Source organism: Vanacampus margaritifer, chromosome 19, assembly GCF_051991255.1.
Source record: "Vanacampus margaritifer isolate UIUO_Vmar chromosome 19, RoL_Vmar_1.0, whole genome shotgun sequence".
Lineage (NCBI taxonomy): Eukaryota > Metazoa > Chordata > Actinopteri > Syngnathiformes > Syngnathidae > Vanacampus > Vanacampus margaritifer.
Window position 1 is genome coordinate 872,600 of NC_135450.1, and position 19,901 is coordinate 892,500.

Here is a 19,901-nt window from a genome sequence, read left to right on the forward strand (position 1 = left end):
AAATTGGACCCACAATAAGATGCATGCCAAACCTCTAGATGGCAATACTGCTCATCTCTTGACGTCACTTCTACCATACGCCAGACAAGCATGGGCTGTGTCCGAATGTCCACCCTTATTCCCTCTCATTCGCTACATTGCCTCGCATTATATAGTGGCCTAATATGTAGTGCCAGGCACGGACTGACAAGGCAGGAGCAGCTGGATTTTTTTCAGTTGGCTGCTACTGCTCTACTCACTCGGTCTCCACTCCTCCACCTTTGCCAGGTTGCTGGCCAGCACACAGCCAAACAAATTAAACAATACTCTCAAAAGTAAAAAAAAAAAGTCAGATAAGAGAAAAGAGTTTAGCAGTCACTTTGTCTCTCTCTCTCTCTCGCTTCCTTGCGCTGATGCGCTCTCTCCCCTCCGCCACCCTCGAAAGCGCCCACTGACCGACACTGCAGCCAGACAAGACACTCAAGTAAAATAGTAAAGTCAGATAGCAGAAAAGACTGAAAAAGGGCAATATTAAAGAAAAGGAGCAGAGCTGACGCGCCAAACTAATCATCACAGAGCCCTTAAAGTGCATGTGCCTGGAGAAGACAGCGTAAGCAACACCAAGTGCAACACAAAAACAAACCAAACAATGTGTAAACAATGGTCCAATAGCATGATTGGTTGATCATTTTTATACTAGTAATTTAATGTTGTGGTATTTGTATTTGTTGGGAGCAGTAGGTTTTACATTGAGGGGAATAAACCCCATGTTGCTCCACTATAAGGAAGAGATAAATAGCAGGGCTTGATCTGCTTTTTAATAAATAAATTAAAATATATATATATATATATATACAGTGCTGCTCAAAAGTTTGTGAACCTCTTGAGCAATTTGGACTTTCCAATTATTTTAACCTGATTTTGTTGTTCAATCTGAACCATTACATTTTATGTGAAATAACAGATGTCGATTTATCAATTCAATGCATTGTTCTTTTTTTTTTATCAATTGTGTAGTCAAAACTTAATTAGATGCAAAAGTAAGTGAACCCTGAGCTGCATTGCTTAAAACAAGCTGTCAAGTAGGATCAGGTAGGACAAATTGGTCGCTAAACTAACCAATGGACCAATGAAATGAGAGGGTTAGCAAAGAAATTGTGCATCACTGACTGAAACAGAGACAAAACCACGTCACTTTAGTCTTACCCAGGTAAACCCATACAGGTCAGTCATGTTGAGAGGAAGAGAAATCTCAGGGGACCTCAGGAAGTGGTAGTGACAGCACATCTGTCTGGGGAAAGCTATAAAGTCATCTAAAAAAAAAAATTTGAGCTTCATCATTCCACTGTGAAGCAGATCATTTGCAACTCGAGAACACTGAAAATGACTACAATCCTGCTTAGAAGTGGGTGACCTTCTAAAATATCAGCAAGAACCACAAGAAATTTAATAATTCAGGTAAAAAGCCAACTCGAACATCACATCAAGGGATTTGCAGACCTCTTTTGCTGCATCTGGGACACATGTGCATGCTTCAACAATCAGAAGAAAAGTCAATCGTCAAGGCTTTCATGGAAGGCTTGCTAGGTAGAAGCCTCTGCTCACAATAAAAAGATCAAAGTTGTCCATCTCAACTTTGCCAGAGAGTACCTGGACAAAACTGAAGCTGTTTGGAAGTCCCTTCTGTGGACAGATGAGTCCAAAATTGAACAGTTTGGTCGCAACTAAAACAGTCATGTTTGGTGAAAAGTCAACACTGCATACCAGTAAAAGAACCTTCACCTTAGAGTGAAGCATAGGGGGGAGAATGTTAAATTAAGTTACAGCCTGGTAGACGATGGATCATGTAACATGACAATAATCCAAAGCATTCTAGCAATACAACCAAGGAATGGCTGAAGAACAAGAAGATTCATGTTTTGGATGTGCCCAGTCAAAACTGTTTTAAATTCTTTCAAAATACTGTGGCGGGAGTTTATGCTGGACGCCCATCCAACCTCTCTCAACTGGCTGCATTTTGCAAGGAAGAGTGGCAAAAATCTGATAAATCACTAAAGAAAGTGTTTGGATAATGTTCTCATTGCAAAAGGAGGTGCAATTTCTGACTAAGTGAGAGGTTCACATACTTTTGCACCCATGATTTTTTTTTTTCTTAAATCAACAACATTTGTGCAAGAATGAATGACAATATTATCATTCTTTTTGTTCAAGCCCATTATTTTCAATGTCAGCATTGTAGATGAGGGTATAAATTAACATTTAACAAGGTTATTTTAATATTTTGTACAAAAAGTCTGACTATGACTGCCGGCTTCACAATTTTCTTTTTAGCACTGTGTGTGTGTATACATATATATATTGAATTACTATTAGCAAGGGCAGGGTTTACAAAATGCAAAAGTTAGTTTCAGTCACATTTAAAATCTAGTCATTTCTATATTTGTTTTCAATGTAATTACTATATATATATATATATATATATATATATATATATATATATATATATATATATATATATATATATATATATATACTGTACAAATGACTAGATTTTAAATGTGACTGAAACGTTTGCATTTTGTACCCAATTTTGTAAACCCTGCCCTTGCTAATAATAATTCAAGCACATTCCAGCACATGGAAGTTAAAATGTGATTGCAGTTAAATTTTTGAGCTCTTAAAAAATATCAAATTCGTCTTGTACCTTACCTTATCTCCTTATTTAGGCTTGATGCTTAGAGAATATGACAGGTGGTCAAATCCCCCCAAATTTAGCACACTTCACTTTAAATTTTCATAATCGTTTAGATTTACTGATTGTGATCTATTAAGTTATTTTAGTTTTTGATCATATACAACATAACTATTGACGTTGGTTACTTTTTTGAATGTTTAATTTATTTTAGATTGATACATTAATACATATTAAATATACATCTTCATTAAAACACTGTATAAACTAAAGTGGGCCGGTCTGAGCCATGAAACTCCATTGCTGAAAATGAGTCCCAGTCCAGCCCTGTGTAGTGCCCTCATTCTGTTTGCCGATTCGCACAGCCAGCTCACTACTTTCTCCTCGTCGCATATAATGTGACCACCGTACCTGTCATGATGCACCGGCGCATAAATCTCAAACTATTTATTGTGAATTAAAATGTTTTAAAACTGTACTTTATTTCCTCTGTTGTACATATGTTCAACTAAATTTATTAATTAATTCTGTAGTATATATTTAATACATCACTTTGATTCTCACGCTTGCACTGTCGCTCGCGCCATGTTTTTCATACTCGCAATGCATTGTGGTCTATATCAACTCGGTTGAGTGAGCATCGATGTTCACTACTTTTCAGAGTGTATTGTGGATTGAATTTAGAATGTAAATGTAAACTCCCAGTAGGGGAGTAGTGTGCACATTCAGACACAGCCACGGACTGTCAGTGTGCACAATACTTTTATGTTGAAAAAAAAACCAACAATAACATGTACACAGTCAATCAGAGTGAGTACATCATAAACGGAACATAGAGGAAAACAAAGAGGATGAATACAAAATAAAAATAATAAAAAAGCTTCACCTGTCTTTTTTTTAACAACTTGAGGTACGTGTGAGTGATGTGTGGAGCAACGACGTAAAACTCCGGAGAAATCCGCAAATCTCCACTTTGGCCAGAGTTTTTGCAAACCTTTGTTTTTTGATTTGGAAAAAAATTCCCAGCAGACGTGTGGATGACAGGGCAAAATGCTGAAAAATATCTCTCCTTTGCAAAAACCCTGGGGTACGTGTAAACAGGGCCCTACTGCAAAATTTGCAACCATAGCTGGTTAAGTTAACTTGTAATGAAAATCTTTAACTGTTAAGTGTGTGGTATAATGTTAAAAAGTTTCAACCCTATGGTGGGAGAATAATATTTGTATAATATTTGTATCAATAACAAGATAGTAAAATAGTAACAAACAAGGTCTTATTTGGCTCGAGGTGGCTCCTACAGCATTTTACAACTGAATGGAATATTAATGGGGGAGTTTTCACCCAACAGCTGCTGCTGATGGGCAGAGGCCTCTCTCAAGGCATCTCAATAATTGTCCTTTTGCATCGCAAAATAGTGCTATCATTCTTGGTTTCACATGTGCCTATATATGGAGGATAAATAGTTGGGGTTGAATAGCAAACTCAGGATAGTGCTATCCTAAGTAGGGGTGGGGACCTCTGGGCACCTCACGATACGATATGCGATAAAAGGCTCACGATAACTATTATCTTACGATATGACCGCGATTATCGATATATTGGTCAGGTAATAAATCCACGATAATCTACAATAAAACTACTCAAGACATAAAGTTAAAAAATAAATAAAACTGGTGTTTTCTTCACAGTGAGTACTTAAGTATTTTTTTTAAACAAATGCAAATGTCTTATTAACAGAGACCACATCTGTGAACAAACTTGTGTCTTTCTTAAACACTATTGTCATGCAACATATGAAACATGTCAGTCAGTTACATAGTGAATTGTTTAATTTGATAAACTGTGGATGTTTTTTGTGTAACATTGCAAAATAAATACAATTATTTAAATATTAAACCAAATTAAATCAATATTAATATTCCTCAGAAATTGTGTTTTAAAATGTTACGTATGCAAAACTGAGTCAGTTGCTGGACAGATAGTCTTACACAAGTTAAAGTAAGCTCATGAGTCTTCACCTGAAGACTTCCATTTCCCTGCCACTCTTATGAGGCACTCCCCCTATACGGCCTGCCAAGTAATTGCTCAATAAGTAATGAACAATGGAGCCGTTATAGTGGCTGTATATTAACTACAAATATTGTGATACTTGAGTAGCCGTATCGATAATCGGGAGACAAAGTATCTCGATTTATTGTCACACTCCTAATCCAAAGTAGTCTTTTGCATGAACTGTTGAAGCGTGCTTGGATGAGTAGAGAAACATCTTTTAAGGAGACTGTCCTCCCCTAGAAAACGACCACAGAGGTCATTTTACAATGATAATTAATAATAATTAATTTTTCAATTAATTGAAAATTACAAACTCACTGAGACCCAGTATGCTAACCTCAACCATCCAGGGACAGTCACTCTTCGAGGGAAATGGTACTGCTCACAACCCACTCATTTCTATTGTGGAGGACATCTTTTGACCACAACTTTTGAACCCAATGGTGTAGACACTCAGAACCAACATGGTGTTCCTCCTGTCACCGTTGGGGGAGCTGTCGCGAAATCCACTCTGAGGGGACATTTTCACAGGTGGAGCCAGAGAGGAGGACAGGGTTTCACTGGCCCCCTTCAAATGAGATTGGACCCCGTAGGTGCCAAATGATTGACATATCACGGCACAGTGGCGTCTTGCCAATGCAGCCTGACATTTTTGTCAATCAGACACCTACTAATTGGTACACCCCTCCTGCACAGTAGCTGGCGCTATGTACCACAATATTTTGTAATCCACCTCAATAGAAGTCTGGAGAAGAAAAATCTCCCGCGTCCCAACATGATGTTTTTGGCAACATCATGTTGGTTTCCCCGTGAGACATGGCGCGGTGTTTGTTCGAGAAACAAACTCTTTTTTTCTAAATCTAAACTTACCCACTTCCCACATTTTCATTTTTTAAACTCCGTAAACAGAGACTCTGCGATTTTTACTGTCTGTGGCCGTACCACTGCTTGGATATTGGCGATGCGCCCTCGGCTTGTGAACCGCCTCCGCTCTCCTTTTTTATTTATTTTTTTATTTTTATTTTTTATTAAGAGCTCAGTATTGTTCATTCGGTAATTTTACCGATTTGACATGTCATCATCATTGCTGTCCTTTTTTTATTTTTTATTTTTTTGTATGTGGGTGATTATGTGTATGCGCGTGTGTGCGTGCGTGCGTGCATGCGTGCGAGTGAGTGTGTATTCATTAGTTCACCTAAAACCTATTGAAAAAAAAAATCCCATACCGTTCACCAGTCGTGAGGCCGTCAGGAAACCTGAGGAAGGACCAAAGAAAAGAAAGGAAAGTGAAATCCAGCACCAACCAGACACCACCCACCAGGCCACCAACCAGAGTCCTTCACCAACCCCAGAAACATCTAAATTTCAACAAATCAGGGAGACCTCAAGAGACCAAAGGAGAGACTGAGGAAAGGAAGGAAGGACAGACGAAGCAGAGTGAGATCCACAGACACCAGCCTCCACCGATTCAATGACCTGAGGAAGATTGTGTCTGAGTTTCGATAGATGCTGGTGTGGTGGATCTGGCATGCATGAAAATCTCCACCAAAGAGGGGAGCCGTCGACCCCCGCCAGGACAGAGCAAGCGCAACACCTCAGGGCCCCCAGGCCGTGGCAGCGCCAAAGGACGACCGGGGGCAGAAGTGGAGATGGGGGCACCGGAGGACGGGCGGCACCCCCGAACCCCAGGCCCAGCAGGGAAAGGCCCCGGTCGTCACTCCAGCGTTCTTAGAGAGAGTTAACCCTGTTACTGAGTTCGCCAGCTCGCCGACTGGCGAACTCTACCCCTAAACCTTGAATGTGACCCCACCCAGTGTATATACAAGTGTGTGTGTGTGGTGCATTAAAATTGGGAGCAGGTGAACCGGAGCAGAGGGAAATGGTATCCCCCTCTGCTCCGATCCACCCGCCTCCCAGGCATGTCAGTGAGTGTATGTGGTGCATTAAAAATAAATAGGGGGGCGCGGCGGGGCCACGAACAGGGAACCGCAGCACTGCTCTATGCTGCGGTCTGCCCCAACCGATGGCGCCCCACCCCGAACACCCCCCCCCCCCACACACACACAGTTGTGTGGTGCATTAAAATTGGAGGGGAGTTGTAGGGCGAAGACGGTGTTTCCACCCTACCCCACCCCCGGTAATTTTACCGATTTGACATGTCATCATCACTGCTCTATTTTATTTTTATTTGTTTTTATTTTGTATGTGGGTGAGCATGTGCATGTGCGTGTGTGTACGCATGTGTGCGTGCGTGTGTGTGTGTACTCATTAGTTCTCCTAAAACCTATTAAAAATCCCATACCGTTCACCTAAACCGAATACCGAATCCAGCTAGAGTCGTGAGGTTGTCAGGAGACCCGAGGAAGGATCAAAGAAAAGAAAGGAAAGTGAAATCCAGCACCGATCAGACATTACCTACTACCCACCGGGTTACCAACCAGAGTCTTTCACCAACCCCAGAAACATCTAAATTCCAACAAATCTATTGATTGTCTATTATATGCTTTGATTGTACTGTTATTTTGGTAAATGTGTGGTTTTACCTTAATTGCATTCACATCCTGCTCATTCACCAGATTGGCTTTGACTCCTGTGTCCAGTCTAAACGTGACCAGGGCTCCATTCACTGGTAATGTCTCTATCCATTTATCCTGCTCCACTGCGCCGACCGTCACCTGCGTGTGTCCTGCTCTGTCACCATGCCCACAAAAAAACTGAGAGCAGTTTCTTCCATTGTGTGTACTTGTACTCTTTTAGGTTTTGCTTTGGCTTCATAAAGCATTGCTTAGCAAAATGTTTTTGTCCTTTGCATTTGTTGCATATTCTACCATAAGCTGGACATTGCTGTCTTGCATGTTTTGTGGCACATCTTTTGCAATGAAACATCTCCGTCTCTTTTGACTCTCTGTTAGGCACCATTTTATGTTGTTTACTCTTCTGCCTTGTCGTTACTGCAGCTACCGCTGTTCCGTCTGCATCAGAGTCCTTCGCAAGCCCGCTGGCGCTGAATGATTTTGCATGTTGTAGAGCGAGTTCACTGGCATGGCATATTTTCACTGCTCCATCCAATGTTAACTCCGCCTCCCACAAAAGTCTTTCTTTCATTTTCGTGTCCTTTTCACCAAACACAATTTGATATATTATCATGGATTCCTGTAGTTGACCAAAAAAGGAATGCATCAAAACTCTCGGCGGGTTGTTGGATTCGTGAGCGAAAGACGTATCTCTCGAACGTCTCGTTCTTTTTGGGCGAACAGTGTTCATCAAATTTTCCCACGACAACATCAAACTTTTTCCTTGTGTTCTGCAGTAGACTGCAGCCCAGCAGGGGCCCATTCACCAGCCCATTCCATACCCATGTGGATTTTAGCTAGGGCCCATATGAGGCCCATCTTTACACCACTGTAGGTTTTAGCTCAGGCCCGTATGAGGCCCACCTTGAGCCCATCTGGCCTTGCCCACAAGGCGCCACTATGAAATCCCTGTCAAAAATTAACTGGGACCCAGCTGGGCAGCCCAGATGAGACCCCTTCACCAGCCCATATCTAACCCACATGGGCCCCACATGGTTGTGTTGACAGGGGAGTCATATCAACAAGAAAAACATTCAAACTCAAAGAATTTTGATTTATGCTCAGGAAACATTTAAAACACACAAGTCATTACTATTATGGATATGAATCGTTTCTCATGGATACAAAACTTTATCACAGATTTGCCTTTTTTTTTTACGGATACGAAACGTTTATCGCCTTCGTTTTTTATGGATATGCCTTTTTGACAGTAATTTTACTCCATACTTGGGGAGGGGGTAAATATTCAGTTTTAAAAATACCCTGCTACGTGTGCACAAGGCCTTAAGTCGCAATTAATATGTAATGTCAACGATCACACAGACACACACAAATAATATCTAATTTGATTTTAAAAAATCCAAATTGAGCATTAAGACCTGCAATGTGAACGTAGCATAAGTCACAGGACCAGCCAAACTATTTAAAAAGTAAGACTTCCATCCATCCATCCATCATCTACCGCTTATCCGGGGTTGGGTTTTGGTGTGCGTGTCGGTGGAATTGAGGAGGTCTTTGTATTCTCCCCACGATTCATGACCTCCCGAGTCGAGGTCAGCAGCTGCATTCTGCTTGGCCAGCCGGTACCTGTCAGCTGAATCCGGAGTCCCACAGGCCACAAAGGCTTGATAGGATTTCTTCAGCTTGACGGCATCCCTTACCACTGGTGTCCACCAACAGGTTCGAGGATTGCCGCCACGATAGGCACCAACCACCTGACGGCCACAGATCCGATCAGCCGCCCCAACAATGGAGATGCGGAACATGGTCCACTCGGACTCAATGTCCCCCGCCTCTCCCGGGACAAGGGAGAAGTTCTGCCGGAGGTGGGTGTTGAAACTCTTTCTGCCTGATGTTCCCAGCAGACCCTCACAATACGTTTGGGTCTGCCATCAGTTGACAGCTCCACCCCTGTCTTCACCCAAGTTTCAGAAACATGCGGCCGCAAATCCGATGACACGACTACAAAGTCGATCATTGAGCTGTGGCCTAGGGTTTCCTGGTGCCAAGTGCACATATGGACACCAACATGGTGTTCGTTATGGACAGTCCGTGGCGAGCATAGAAGTCCAATAACAAAACACAGCTCGGGCTCTGGTCGGGAAGGGGGCCCGTTCCTCCCAATCACACCCCTCCAGGTCTCACTGTTATTGCCCCCCTGAGCGTCCCCCAGCAGAACGAAGGGGTCCCCAGAGGGATAGCTCTCCAGCACACCCTCCAAGGACTCCAGAATGTGTGGGTACTCTGAGCTGCTGTTCGGTACATAAGCACAAACAGTCAGGACCCGTCCCCCCACCCGAAGGAGGAGGGAGGCTACCCTCTCGTCCACTGGGGTAAACCTTAACGTACAGGCGCCGAACCGGGGTGCAATAAATATGCCCACACCTGCTCTGCCCCTCTCACCAAGGCCAACTCCAAAATTGGAAGAGAGTCCAACCCCTCTCGAGAGGATTGGTACCAGAACCCAGGCTGTGTGTGGAGGCGAGTCGGAACTTCTCTGCCTCACAGACCAGCTCGGGCTCCTTCCCTGGCAGAGAGGTGACATTCCATGTCCTCAGATCTAGCTTCAGTAGCCAGGGGGTCGGACTGCCAAGGTCCCTGCTTTTGGCTGCCGCCCAGCTCACTGCGCACCCGGCCGGGCCTCATGGGTATAAGCCCATCCACCAGACGCTCGCCTTCGAGCCCTACCTCCAGGCCTGGCTCCAAGGGGGGCCCCGGTGACCCGCGTCTGGGAAACCGCGATCCAAAATTAGCATCCATCCTAGGGGTCTTTTGAGCCATGCTTTGTCTGGTCCCTCACCTAGGACCTGGTTACCATGATTGACCCTACCAGGGACATGAAGCCCCAGACAACATAGGTCCTAGGCTCATTGGGACACGCAAACCTCTCCACCATGATAAGGTGATGACTCACAGACTTAGTCCCCAAAATATGGTAAACCCGTCTTTGTGTTAAGCCCCAATTCCACTGTGTGTGAGTTTTTGAACAATACTGTAACTTACTTAGTTCGGAAAAGTTCATCTCCTGTTCTTTCTTGCTGGCTTTGTTGAAGAGTCGAATTCCTGTGACAGTCATCGTGAGCTCAGAGAGCTGCTGTTCCTTATCTCTCCTTAAGAGCACCATAAAGGATCCCAGTTCAGTTGATGGAAAAATGCTCTGCAAGACAGCTGATACAAGCATAAAATGAGGGGACATCCATAAACATATACTAATTAAAAAGTATTGAAACAGTGAGACTAAATTACTGTAGCCTGAAAATATTTGGGTTTGATGTCAGAAAATAAACTAGAGAAGAATAGTAAAGTATTATAAAAAAATACTTTATAATAATGTTTGTTAGTTAACCATTTGTAATACATTAAAGATGAAGTCATGAGAACTCATATTGAACTAATAAATTGCAATAATGAAAAGATTAGAAATACATAATTTACAAATTGTTAGCTAATAATTTGTGCTATTATCTGAACTCATGATGAACGAATAATTTGCAACTATTAAATATTATGAACTTGTAGTTTGCAAATAATAACTAATGATTAACTCATGATTAAGAAATATCCATTAGTAATCATTAAAATGCATAAACAAAATAAAAAGTGATGATGAGCAAATGTTAACTCGTATTGAAGTACAGTAATTTGCAACTATTGAAGAATTATTAAAAAATAATTTCCAAATATTAGCTAATGATTAATTCATGATTCAGAAATACCATTACTAATAATTTAAATGCATAAGTAAAAGATGAAGTCATGATGGGCAATTATGAATTCATTTTGAAAAATGTGTATCTGTAGTATTGACTGTAATACAAACCTTTTTGCAGATCCATTCCAAAATTCAATATTGGTGATTCTCCCAATATTTGTAGACTATCATTTACAAATTATATTTTAATGTGAACCAATTTTCTGCAAATGCCTTACTACCTTTAGTTATCATGAACAAACTATATTTTCATATCAACAATTAATTTACTCATCTTTTTCCAACTCTTATTCTAAAGTTGCAAAACATTATCATGTTCAAATGCTTACCATGTTATCTGCTAACATTTGTTATCATAAACAAACTATATTTTCATGTCAACAATTCATTTACTCATCTTTTTTCAACCCCTATTCTAAAGTGGCAACATATTATTATGTTCAAATGCTTACCATGTTATCTGCTAGTATTTGTATATCATAAACAAGTATATTTTCATGTCAACAACACATCTACCATTTTTCAGCTGATAAAGTGACCACACACATACAAAATGCTTCAAGTCACATTTTATTTGTAAATTTCCTCTAAATGTGAACAAGGCTTTAACTTCAGAATGTTTTACATTGCTAATCTAAAATCATAACAGATTTTTCAGACAAATGGCTTTGACGATAACCAAAACCCTGGAAAGGTAGTACACATTTTTTAAGAGGCAGCCCTTTTAACTAACTAGTACAATGTAGATGTATGGACCGGTTTGGTTTCTTAGGTTCACCTCTAGGAAGAATTAATTTAAACAAAACCAATAAATCAACACACTTGGCACGCGCGCACACACGCACACAATAAGCAACTGGAATCACGAATGTGTTAAATGGAAAGAACATTTATTTACACACACACAAAAAATAACAAATCAAAAAGAAACAAGAGGACTTGGGACATTTTACAACTTGCCTTAAATACGTGTTGGAAAAATTGTATCATAAGTTATCACATTAATAAGCACTTGACTATTTGCTGCAATTGAAATGCTACACCCAGACCCACACACACACACCAGATGCATGTTTTTTGTTTTGTTTTATAATTATGAGTTTAGTACCGCCTTCTAAACTTGTGAATAAATGTGCAGAGCAAGGAGGTGGAGGCAGGAAGTCCTTTGGTGCTGAGGGTATCCACTTCCTCCTTTCTGCCGAAAGACAAACTTGGGTGTGGTCCTTGATTCCTGTCTCAAGGAGTTGCATCATTTAAGGAAGATTTAAATGTAACGCTGACAACATGTGTGCATTATATGCTTAATAATGTTTACAGGAGAAAACTTGTATATGTTTTTAATTTAAGAATTATAACTGTAATTCAACAAAAGTTGCCTCTACCAAATCTAATATTGGGGTCTAAGGAACTGAGAGATAAATGAAAAGGGCGGCACATACCCCCCCACCCCCCAGCTGTAATCGATTAACATGTCCCCCCCACAAACAAATGACTGGTGGGAACTAATGAGCTTATCAAGAGACCTGGAATCGCCAATTTTTTTTGTTTTCCAGAGTGCATTTTTGATTTGCTGTGTTTTTTTTTTTAAAGCGTTAATTCAGCCAGCAGTTCGTGAGTTGCAACAACGTTAAAGGCCTTACCGTCTCAGCCCACAAGTTTCAGCCAACTGGCAAAGTGGGCCAGGCTTTCCCACTCTTTTCTGCAAGTTTGTGGGCAATGCTGCTTATTTATCTTGCTTGCCTCTCGTCCCTCCTCACTATCCCCTTCATTGGCATTAATTTGTCTTCTGTTTATCTCTCCTTCTCTGTCTTCTGCTCTTGCCTCTCATTCACATTTTAGTGGTTTTGAATCTTGCTCAACTTCCTGTCTGGTAGCTTCTCCTGGGGCGGGCGCTTACCATTCAGCCAATCAATGCATGTATGTCACTCGTTTCTCACGCTCAGCAAAGCGCAATTGGCTGGTATTATGCCACATAAGAACAGATACCTTCAGAGTTCGGAAAAAAACGGGCAGTTTCAGTTTTACCAACGATATTATGAAATGGTAAAATTATCATACATTTCCCATTTTTTAGGATTATTGATCGTACATCAAATTATTGCACAAATACGATAATTATTGTACACCTGGCAACACTGAATTGACGTCTGTATTTATGCCTATAATTGACAACCCCGATTTTCTATCTGGTGTGTCAGACTCGTCATATAAACAATGGTATGACAAGGGACTGATGAAGCTGAGAGATCTTTTTTCAAATAACATTTTCATGTCATTTGAAAAACTGATGAAAACTTATCAGCTCCCCAAGCATGATCTCTTTCGTTTTACAAATTAGACACTACATTACAAAGGATACAACCCTTGTTGATCACCCTGAGGTTTCACCCATTGAGAAAATATTGTTTCAATACCCATAAAATGTGTCAAGTGTGTTTTATGATGTGATTTGTGGCGCATATTCTGATAATACAGATGAGATAAGAAGAATTTGGGAGAAGGCATTATCAGTAAATGAAGACGAAGAGACATGGGAAGACGTTTAGAAATATGTGAAAACATTTTTTATTTTTTATCGAATTAAAGAAATATCACACAGGGTACATATATCTCCAAACAGACGACATTTTTTTTAAAAATGTATCTTTCTCACTTGTGTGCCTTAAGTGTAAAACAGAAATAGGTACCTTAACTCATTGCCTTTGGTCTTGTTATAAAATAAGGAAATAATGGTCTGACATATAGGAGGGTTGCAATCACCTGATTCCGGCGGCGCGCAAAATTCAACTGGGGGTCAAAAAGTAGGGAACACCTATTGAAAATGATGGAAAGCGATTATGCAAAAGCGTTGGGTGAGCCTGGATGTAGCCAATACACTCTAAAAATAGTAAAATGTGTCAGATATGATCCCTAAACTGATTTTTTTTAACTCATGTTCGATTTGTCACAAACGACCTTGTCCTTCAGATATCGTACTACCCTGCTAGCCAAATGAAGGCGTATAAAAGCCTGGAGGCTTACAACTATTTTGTGTGTGGTTGGGTCAGCGAACTCGGATCAAAAGAAGCACTAAATGACTGCTGTCTTGTTTTTGCTCGGGTGAGTAAATGTGATTCAGAATCATTCTCTTTTCAACTCAAATGTACACAAACGTACTACTTGCGTCAGGCTACAAGCTAGCTGGCTAACTGTTACGACTGGTCTTAAAACGACAAACAGTCAAACAGAAACTCATCAGTCATGTATGTACGGTCTGTAATTATGTAGACATCTTGTGAATGAACCAATGCTTAAGGATAAGTATATATTTCCATCAGTATGTTGTGGCCTTCCTGGAAGAAAGACCTCAATTTAAGAACCACCCGTCGTGATAGCTAATGTAGCTAGCATTGATAAAAAACAAAGACACAGCCACCTAGCATAGACACACAAGCTGTAGAACAAACTCCACATAGTAATATCACGGTTAGCTATGTTTCCAGTAGTATCACAACGGCCAGTTTTATTTAGCTGTGTAAGTAGTTTCATTACTGTAGCCTTACCTTTTACGAAGTGATCACTGCGTACACGACCGTTGTCTGACTCCACTCCACCGGATTTCAGACGAAAGTTTTTAATCCAGGTCTGCTGTCTTCTTTCGGTAATTTAAAAAAAAATTGCCTTTATGGGTTATTACTTTCGGGACGCGAAAGTAGCTTTTATTTTTTTCTCGATTAGACCAGTTGGTACAGCCATGAACAGCACAAAACTTGGATATTTTCTCAGCTTTTTTAAGTTTTAAAATTACTTCCTGCCCCCTATCTGGGTTGGATTGCTTGTCGTGATGTCACATGAAACCCACCTATTGGGTGAAATGGAAAAGATTTTTGAGGTAGATTTGGAAATGGATCCAGTTTGTTTGATCCTGGGTCTCCCAAGTTAACGTTTATTTACGGCAGCCAATAAAAAGTTGTATAACATTCTTACTTTTGCTGCGAGAAAGAATATATTGTTACAGTGGATTAATGAGAAGAGCCCTTCGAACATTTTAAGTCACAAAGTGGACCAATTCAATAATGTATGGCAACCGTTTTTGAGTTATCTTGGACCTGAATACTCTTTATCGATTGTACAAGGTACTTCTTGAATTTTGGACTGTTTTGTTCTAGACATGCGAATATTGAGCCACTCCCTGAATTTTGTAAATTGCTATTTATCCGAGCTGTAATTTTGTTTCTTTTTTGTTTTGTTTTGTTTTGTTGTAGTTATTGTGTTAATTAGTATGCTTCGTATATGATGAATTGGTGGAATGTCTGATGACACTTATGTATGTTTTTGTTTGCATAAAATTTGTGGAAAATGTGTGATGACCCCACATTGACATCTAGCCAGTGAAGGCATTAATTACACCTGCCTCTTTTTTTCATTCTGAGGTGCAGTAATTAGCGGATTAGTGAAGTAATTAGCGGAATGTGGAGCACCTGGCCCCATTGCTTCAACTCCGCTACATAGGCAGGCTTCCTGGACATGCTGGCGCTCTCTCATCATTTCCAGGTGCAGACGCCAGGGCCACACGCACTATTTCATTCAGTTCTGTTTCACACATTCAACACGCACCCCACCATTTACACGCACGCGTGCACGCGCACGCGCACGCGCGCGCACACGCACACGCACACGCACACGCACACGCACAATGTACACTACTGATACTGCAGACGATACAGACGCCATTGTTGGTTATTCTTTGATTTTGTATTTTCATTTGTAATACATTATTTAGATTAATTCACAAAAGCAGTCTCCCCTGTTAATTTGTCATGGCTTATGAGCCGGGTCATGACAGTGGTGATGTATTACTTTCATAGAAAATTACAGCGACGTTATGTTTAGCATTAGTGACGGTCCTATTGTTAGCCATTGTTAGCATGGGCTGCAATGTAATTGCCAGGTAACACGTGAAAAAGGCATTTTGTATTCCAGCAACATAACCATTTATACACTATGAACAATACTATTTATACGGCTAACTGTGTGACAAAAACTATTCAGAAGAGACAATAAGCAGATTATTACTGGAGCTTCTACTTGTTTACACACGGGGAAGCCATGTTTGAATGCAAACTCGGGGTAGGTGTGCGAGTTCCAACTTTCCGAGTAGGAATTCCGACTTTGGTGGGCGTACCAGTTGCAACTTCTGACTAGAAACTTGGAATTTCCGACTTCCGACCACAAATGGAACGCGGCATTGTTCTTTCGGTCACGACCCACAGCTCATGACCATAGGTGAGGGTAGGAACGTAGATTGACCGGTAAATCGAGAGCTTCGCCTTTTGGCTCAGCTCCTTCACCCCAACGGACCGATACAGAGTCCGCATCACTGCAGACAATGTACTGATCCGCCTGTCCATCTCCCGCTCTATCATGCCCTCACTCGTAAACAAGACCCCAAGATAATTGAACTCCACACTCATCCCAACCACTTCACACTTTGCTGGGAACAGATTCAGTTAGAGTTGAAGATCACGGCATGAAGAAACCAACAGCACCACATCATCTGCAAATAGCAGTGATGCAATGTTGAGGCCACCAAACCGGACCTCGGCTGCGCCTAGAAATTCTGTCCATAAAAGTTATGAACAGAATATGTGACAAAGGGCAACCTTGGCAGAGTCCAACCCTCACTGGAAACAAATTCGACTTACTGCCGGCAATGCGGACCAAACTCTGGCATCGGTCATACAGGGACCGAACAGCCTTTATCAGGGGGCACACAACCATTTCATCAAAATCTTTCTACATCTACATACTACACTCTAAAAACTGTTGGGTCAAAAATAACCCAATTATGGGTAAAAAATGGACCGATCCTCTACTTGGGTCTATTTGACCCAAATTTGAGTCAAGAAATTGGTCTTTTAGTGTAAAACAAGTCATTAATATTGGTCAGATCCTTTACGGCTTAAAAAACTGGGTCATTTGGTATAAAAAACTAACAAAAAGTTGGGTCAAATTGACCCATAAAGTGGATCGTTTTTTGATCCATAATTGGGTTACTCTTGATCCAACTGTTTTTAAAGTGTATGTTATGTATTTGTTCCTTTGTTTTCTGTACGTATTGTGTTATGTAATTATGTTATGTAATAAAAAAAAAAATTGAAAGTGGTTTCAAGGCCAAGCCCGATGTCGAGAACTACAACATTCCAGTCCTTGTTGGTTGACTGTCCTTGTCATTAGCCTGTCATTGTGAGTCTGTTGCAAGTGTTTGTTGTCTCGAGTCAAGTCCTGTACAAGTCAAGTCGTTTTTGTTAATGTTTGTTTTGGTACTTTGAACTTAGTTATTTTGGACTTCTGTTAAGTATTTTTATTATTATTATTATTATTATTAATCCCAGTACCTTGCTTTTCGTTCTCCTCCCCCCCAAATTTATTTTTTATTTTTTTCAGAGTACACCTGACTTGCCTCCCTCCTCTCCTGCATTTGGGTCCTCAACCCCATGTACCCCTAACATTATTTTGAGTTTTAACCGCAAGGATTACAACTGCCCGCTGGGGGCACATTATAGCTGCCCCACCCACAATAACCTACTGGATAAGGACTGTGTTAATGAACCAAGGCTTGAGAAAATTCTGTACACTCCACGTGGCTCTGAAAATGTTATAATACATGGAAGCCCTTCATATTACTCTTTGGCAAATCCTTGACACAATTGCAGAAATAATTAAAAGAACTGTCATTGTGTCAATGATAACAATTTTGAAAAAGCTATTTGCTATTGCTCTATAGGCGCTGTGTCTGCTTCACTATTAGAGGACTTGACTCATATCTCATAGAAATATAATGCATCCGGATTGGATATCTCTGACAAGCAACCGTAGTTGCCAATGCTGTCTGGCAGGACAACCACATTAGTGCTACCCATCCTGCTTTTAATGTCTTCCCAAAGGACACTTTGATATCAGACAATAAGAGCCATGATTCCAACTGGCAACTCGGTCTAGAAGAACCACTCAAGTCACTGAGAGATTTGTTCACATTTGTCCAGTTCTGTCTAGTCCAAGTCAAATTGCTGTGTATGGCGTACACCCCCCACCCCACATACACACACTCGTATCCCAAACACCCCATTGTGTTTACTATCCCCTTTGCTGATTCACTACTTTAGCTGTTGCTTTACCTGTAGTTTCTTGAACAGAAGTCACATCTGAAGGTGAGCCCATGCCAGAGCCGAGCAGGATGAACGTGATGATTTTACGGTAAAGGACTTCCATCTGGTCTCTCGTTTTCATCCTGCTGTCAATGATCTCCCTGCTCACTTGGTTTAGTTTGGATTCCAGCATCCAGTTGATTTCCTTAAGGAACTCTCCTGTGTGGGAAAATACTGTCATGATCAGGGCATTCATTTTGTTAAGTTGAAGACATTACAGGCACCCTCAATACCCTGTCGTTTTTTGTCACCTTGAGATCGCTGACAACAGAATAAATATTTGTGTGTGTTTCATTTTAAGTGTGTATTATTAATAATACTGAAATTGTCTTAGCACTTCTACATGACTATTACAAAGAGTTGTAAGCATTTGGTGTGGTATATTAAAGAGGACATGGACAGGTAGCTGGTGTGAGAGCAGAGGATGCAGAGGACAGGGTTAGATGGAGGCAACTGATTTGCTGTGGCAACCCCTGAAGGGAAAAGCCGAAAGGAAAACAAGAAGAATAAAACGAAGATATGATGTCATGCAGAAAGTCAAAGAGCCAATTTATTTTTTTTTTAAGCCTGAATGTAGAATCACCATAAAAAATAGCTCCTAACATACATTGCCAAAATGATTTATTAGCCGTTTTTGTCTATCGCTTTGACCCTAGTTTCGGAACCTTGATGTAATTTTTCACAACTCTAGCTACAAAACACAAAACTGTCCCCACTTAAATTAGATGCTGTCCAAGGTTCAAAGCACTGTGTTGTGTCTCAGTGGTTCATATATGTACAGTATGCAACTCATTTATCATGAAATACCCTAGGGTAATTTCTTTAAAACACCCACATACAACATACTCGTAGTTTTATTATTTCTTTTTTTTTTTACAACCATTAAATATTGTAGCATAATATGTGATACATGAATCGTTTATCCAGTGTAGTATATTTTTATATGTAATAAGTAACATATTACATTAATCATTAAGTAACCTTTATTATAATTTAGTTAAACTAAAGTATGAGTTCGAACAAAACAATGAGTACTGTATGGCCCTAAACAAGGTTATTGACCTTTGCATTCCAGAGGCTATTCTGACCTAGGAAGTTGAGACTTAATTACACCTGTTAACAATGAGATAATTATATCAGGACCTTTGAGTCATTAGGTGGCCTTTGGGTCAGTGGGGGTTTGAAATTAAAGAATACAGAGGGGTTGGCGACTATTGTTCTGAGGGACTGTCAATTAATATGTTTACAGGCAGGCAATAACCCTTTTAAAACCCGAATATTGGCACTATTTGGGTTTTGTAAGGCCATGTAAACACGGGCAATAACCCAAATATGCTCTTAGCATATAAACGCATTCGGAATACCTCGATTGAACGGCGCATTATTTTCGCTGTGTCTATGCTCTCTCTTTTCTTTGTCTTCTTTGCTGATTTGAATTTGCAAGGACTCTTGCTCTTTGTAGTAAAGACTTGTATGCGCAGCTCCGTCCCACTCACTAGAGGAGCATCGCTTGAATACTGTACATTGATTTTTACGTGGCAATTTCATGTTATTTTGTGTCTCTACGGCAAAAACGCCACTGTTTGTGTCTATATACAAATATGTACAAGTATAGAAGTCCGTGCTTCTGGCGTGTAACCACCAGAAAAACTCAAGCCGGTGCAAACAAACATGACGCTTGCAGCAAAGAACCACACTTTGGAGTG

General features: G+C 40.6%; 1 protein-coding gene across 7 annotated transcripts in view; it reads right to left on the minus strand.

Annotated features, from left to right (window-relative positions):
- cfap206 (cilia and flagella associated protein 206) overlaps positions 1–19,901 on the minus strand; it is a 95,963-nt gene that overhangs the window by 43,536 nt on the left and 32,526 nt on the right. For all 7 annotated transcript variants that reach the window (XM_077553100.1, XM_077553097.1, XM_077553101.1 and 4 more), the window contains 2 exons: positions 18,166–18,354; positions 10,300–10,464 (listed from right to left, as the gene is read on the minus strand). In XM_077553100.1, the coding sequence (XP_077409226.1) occupies positions 10,300–10,464; positions 18,166–18,328 (328 nt within the window). In that variant the 5' untranslated portion in view covers positions 18,329–18,354. The remainder of the gene's footprint in view (positions 1–10,299; positions 10,465–18,165; positions 18,355–19,901) is intronic.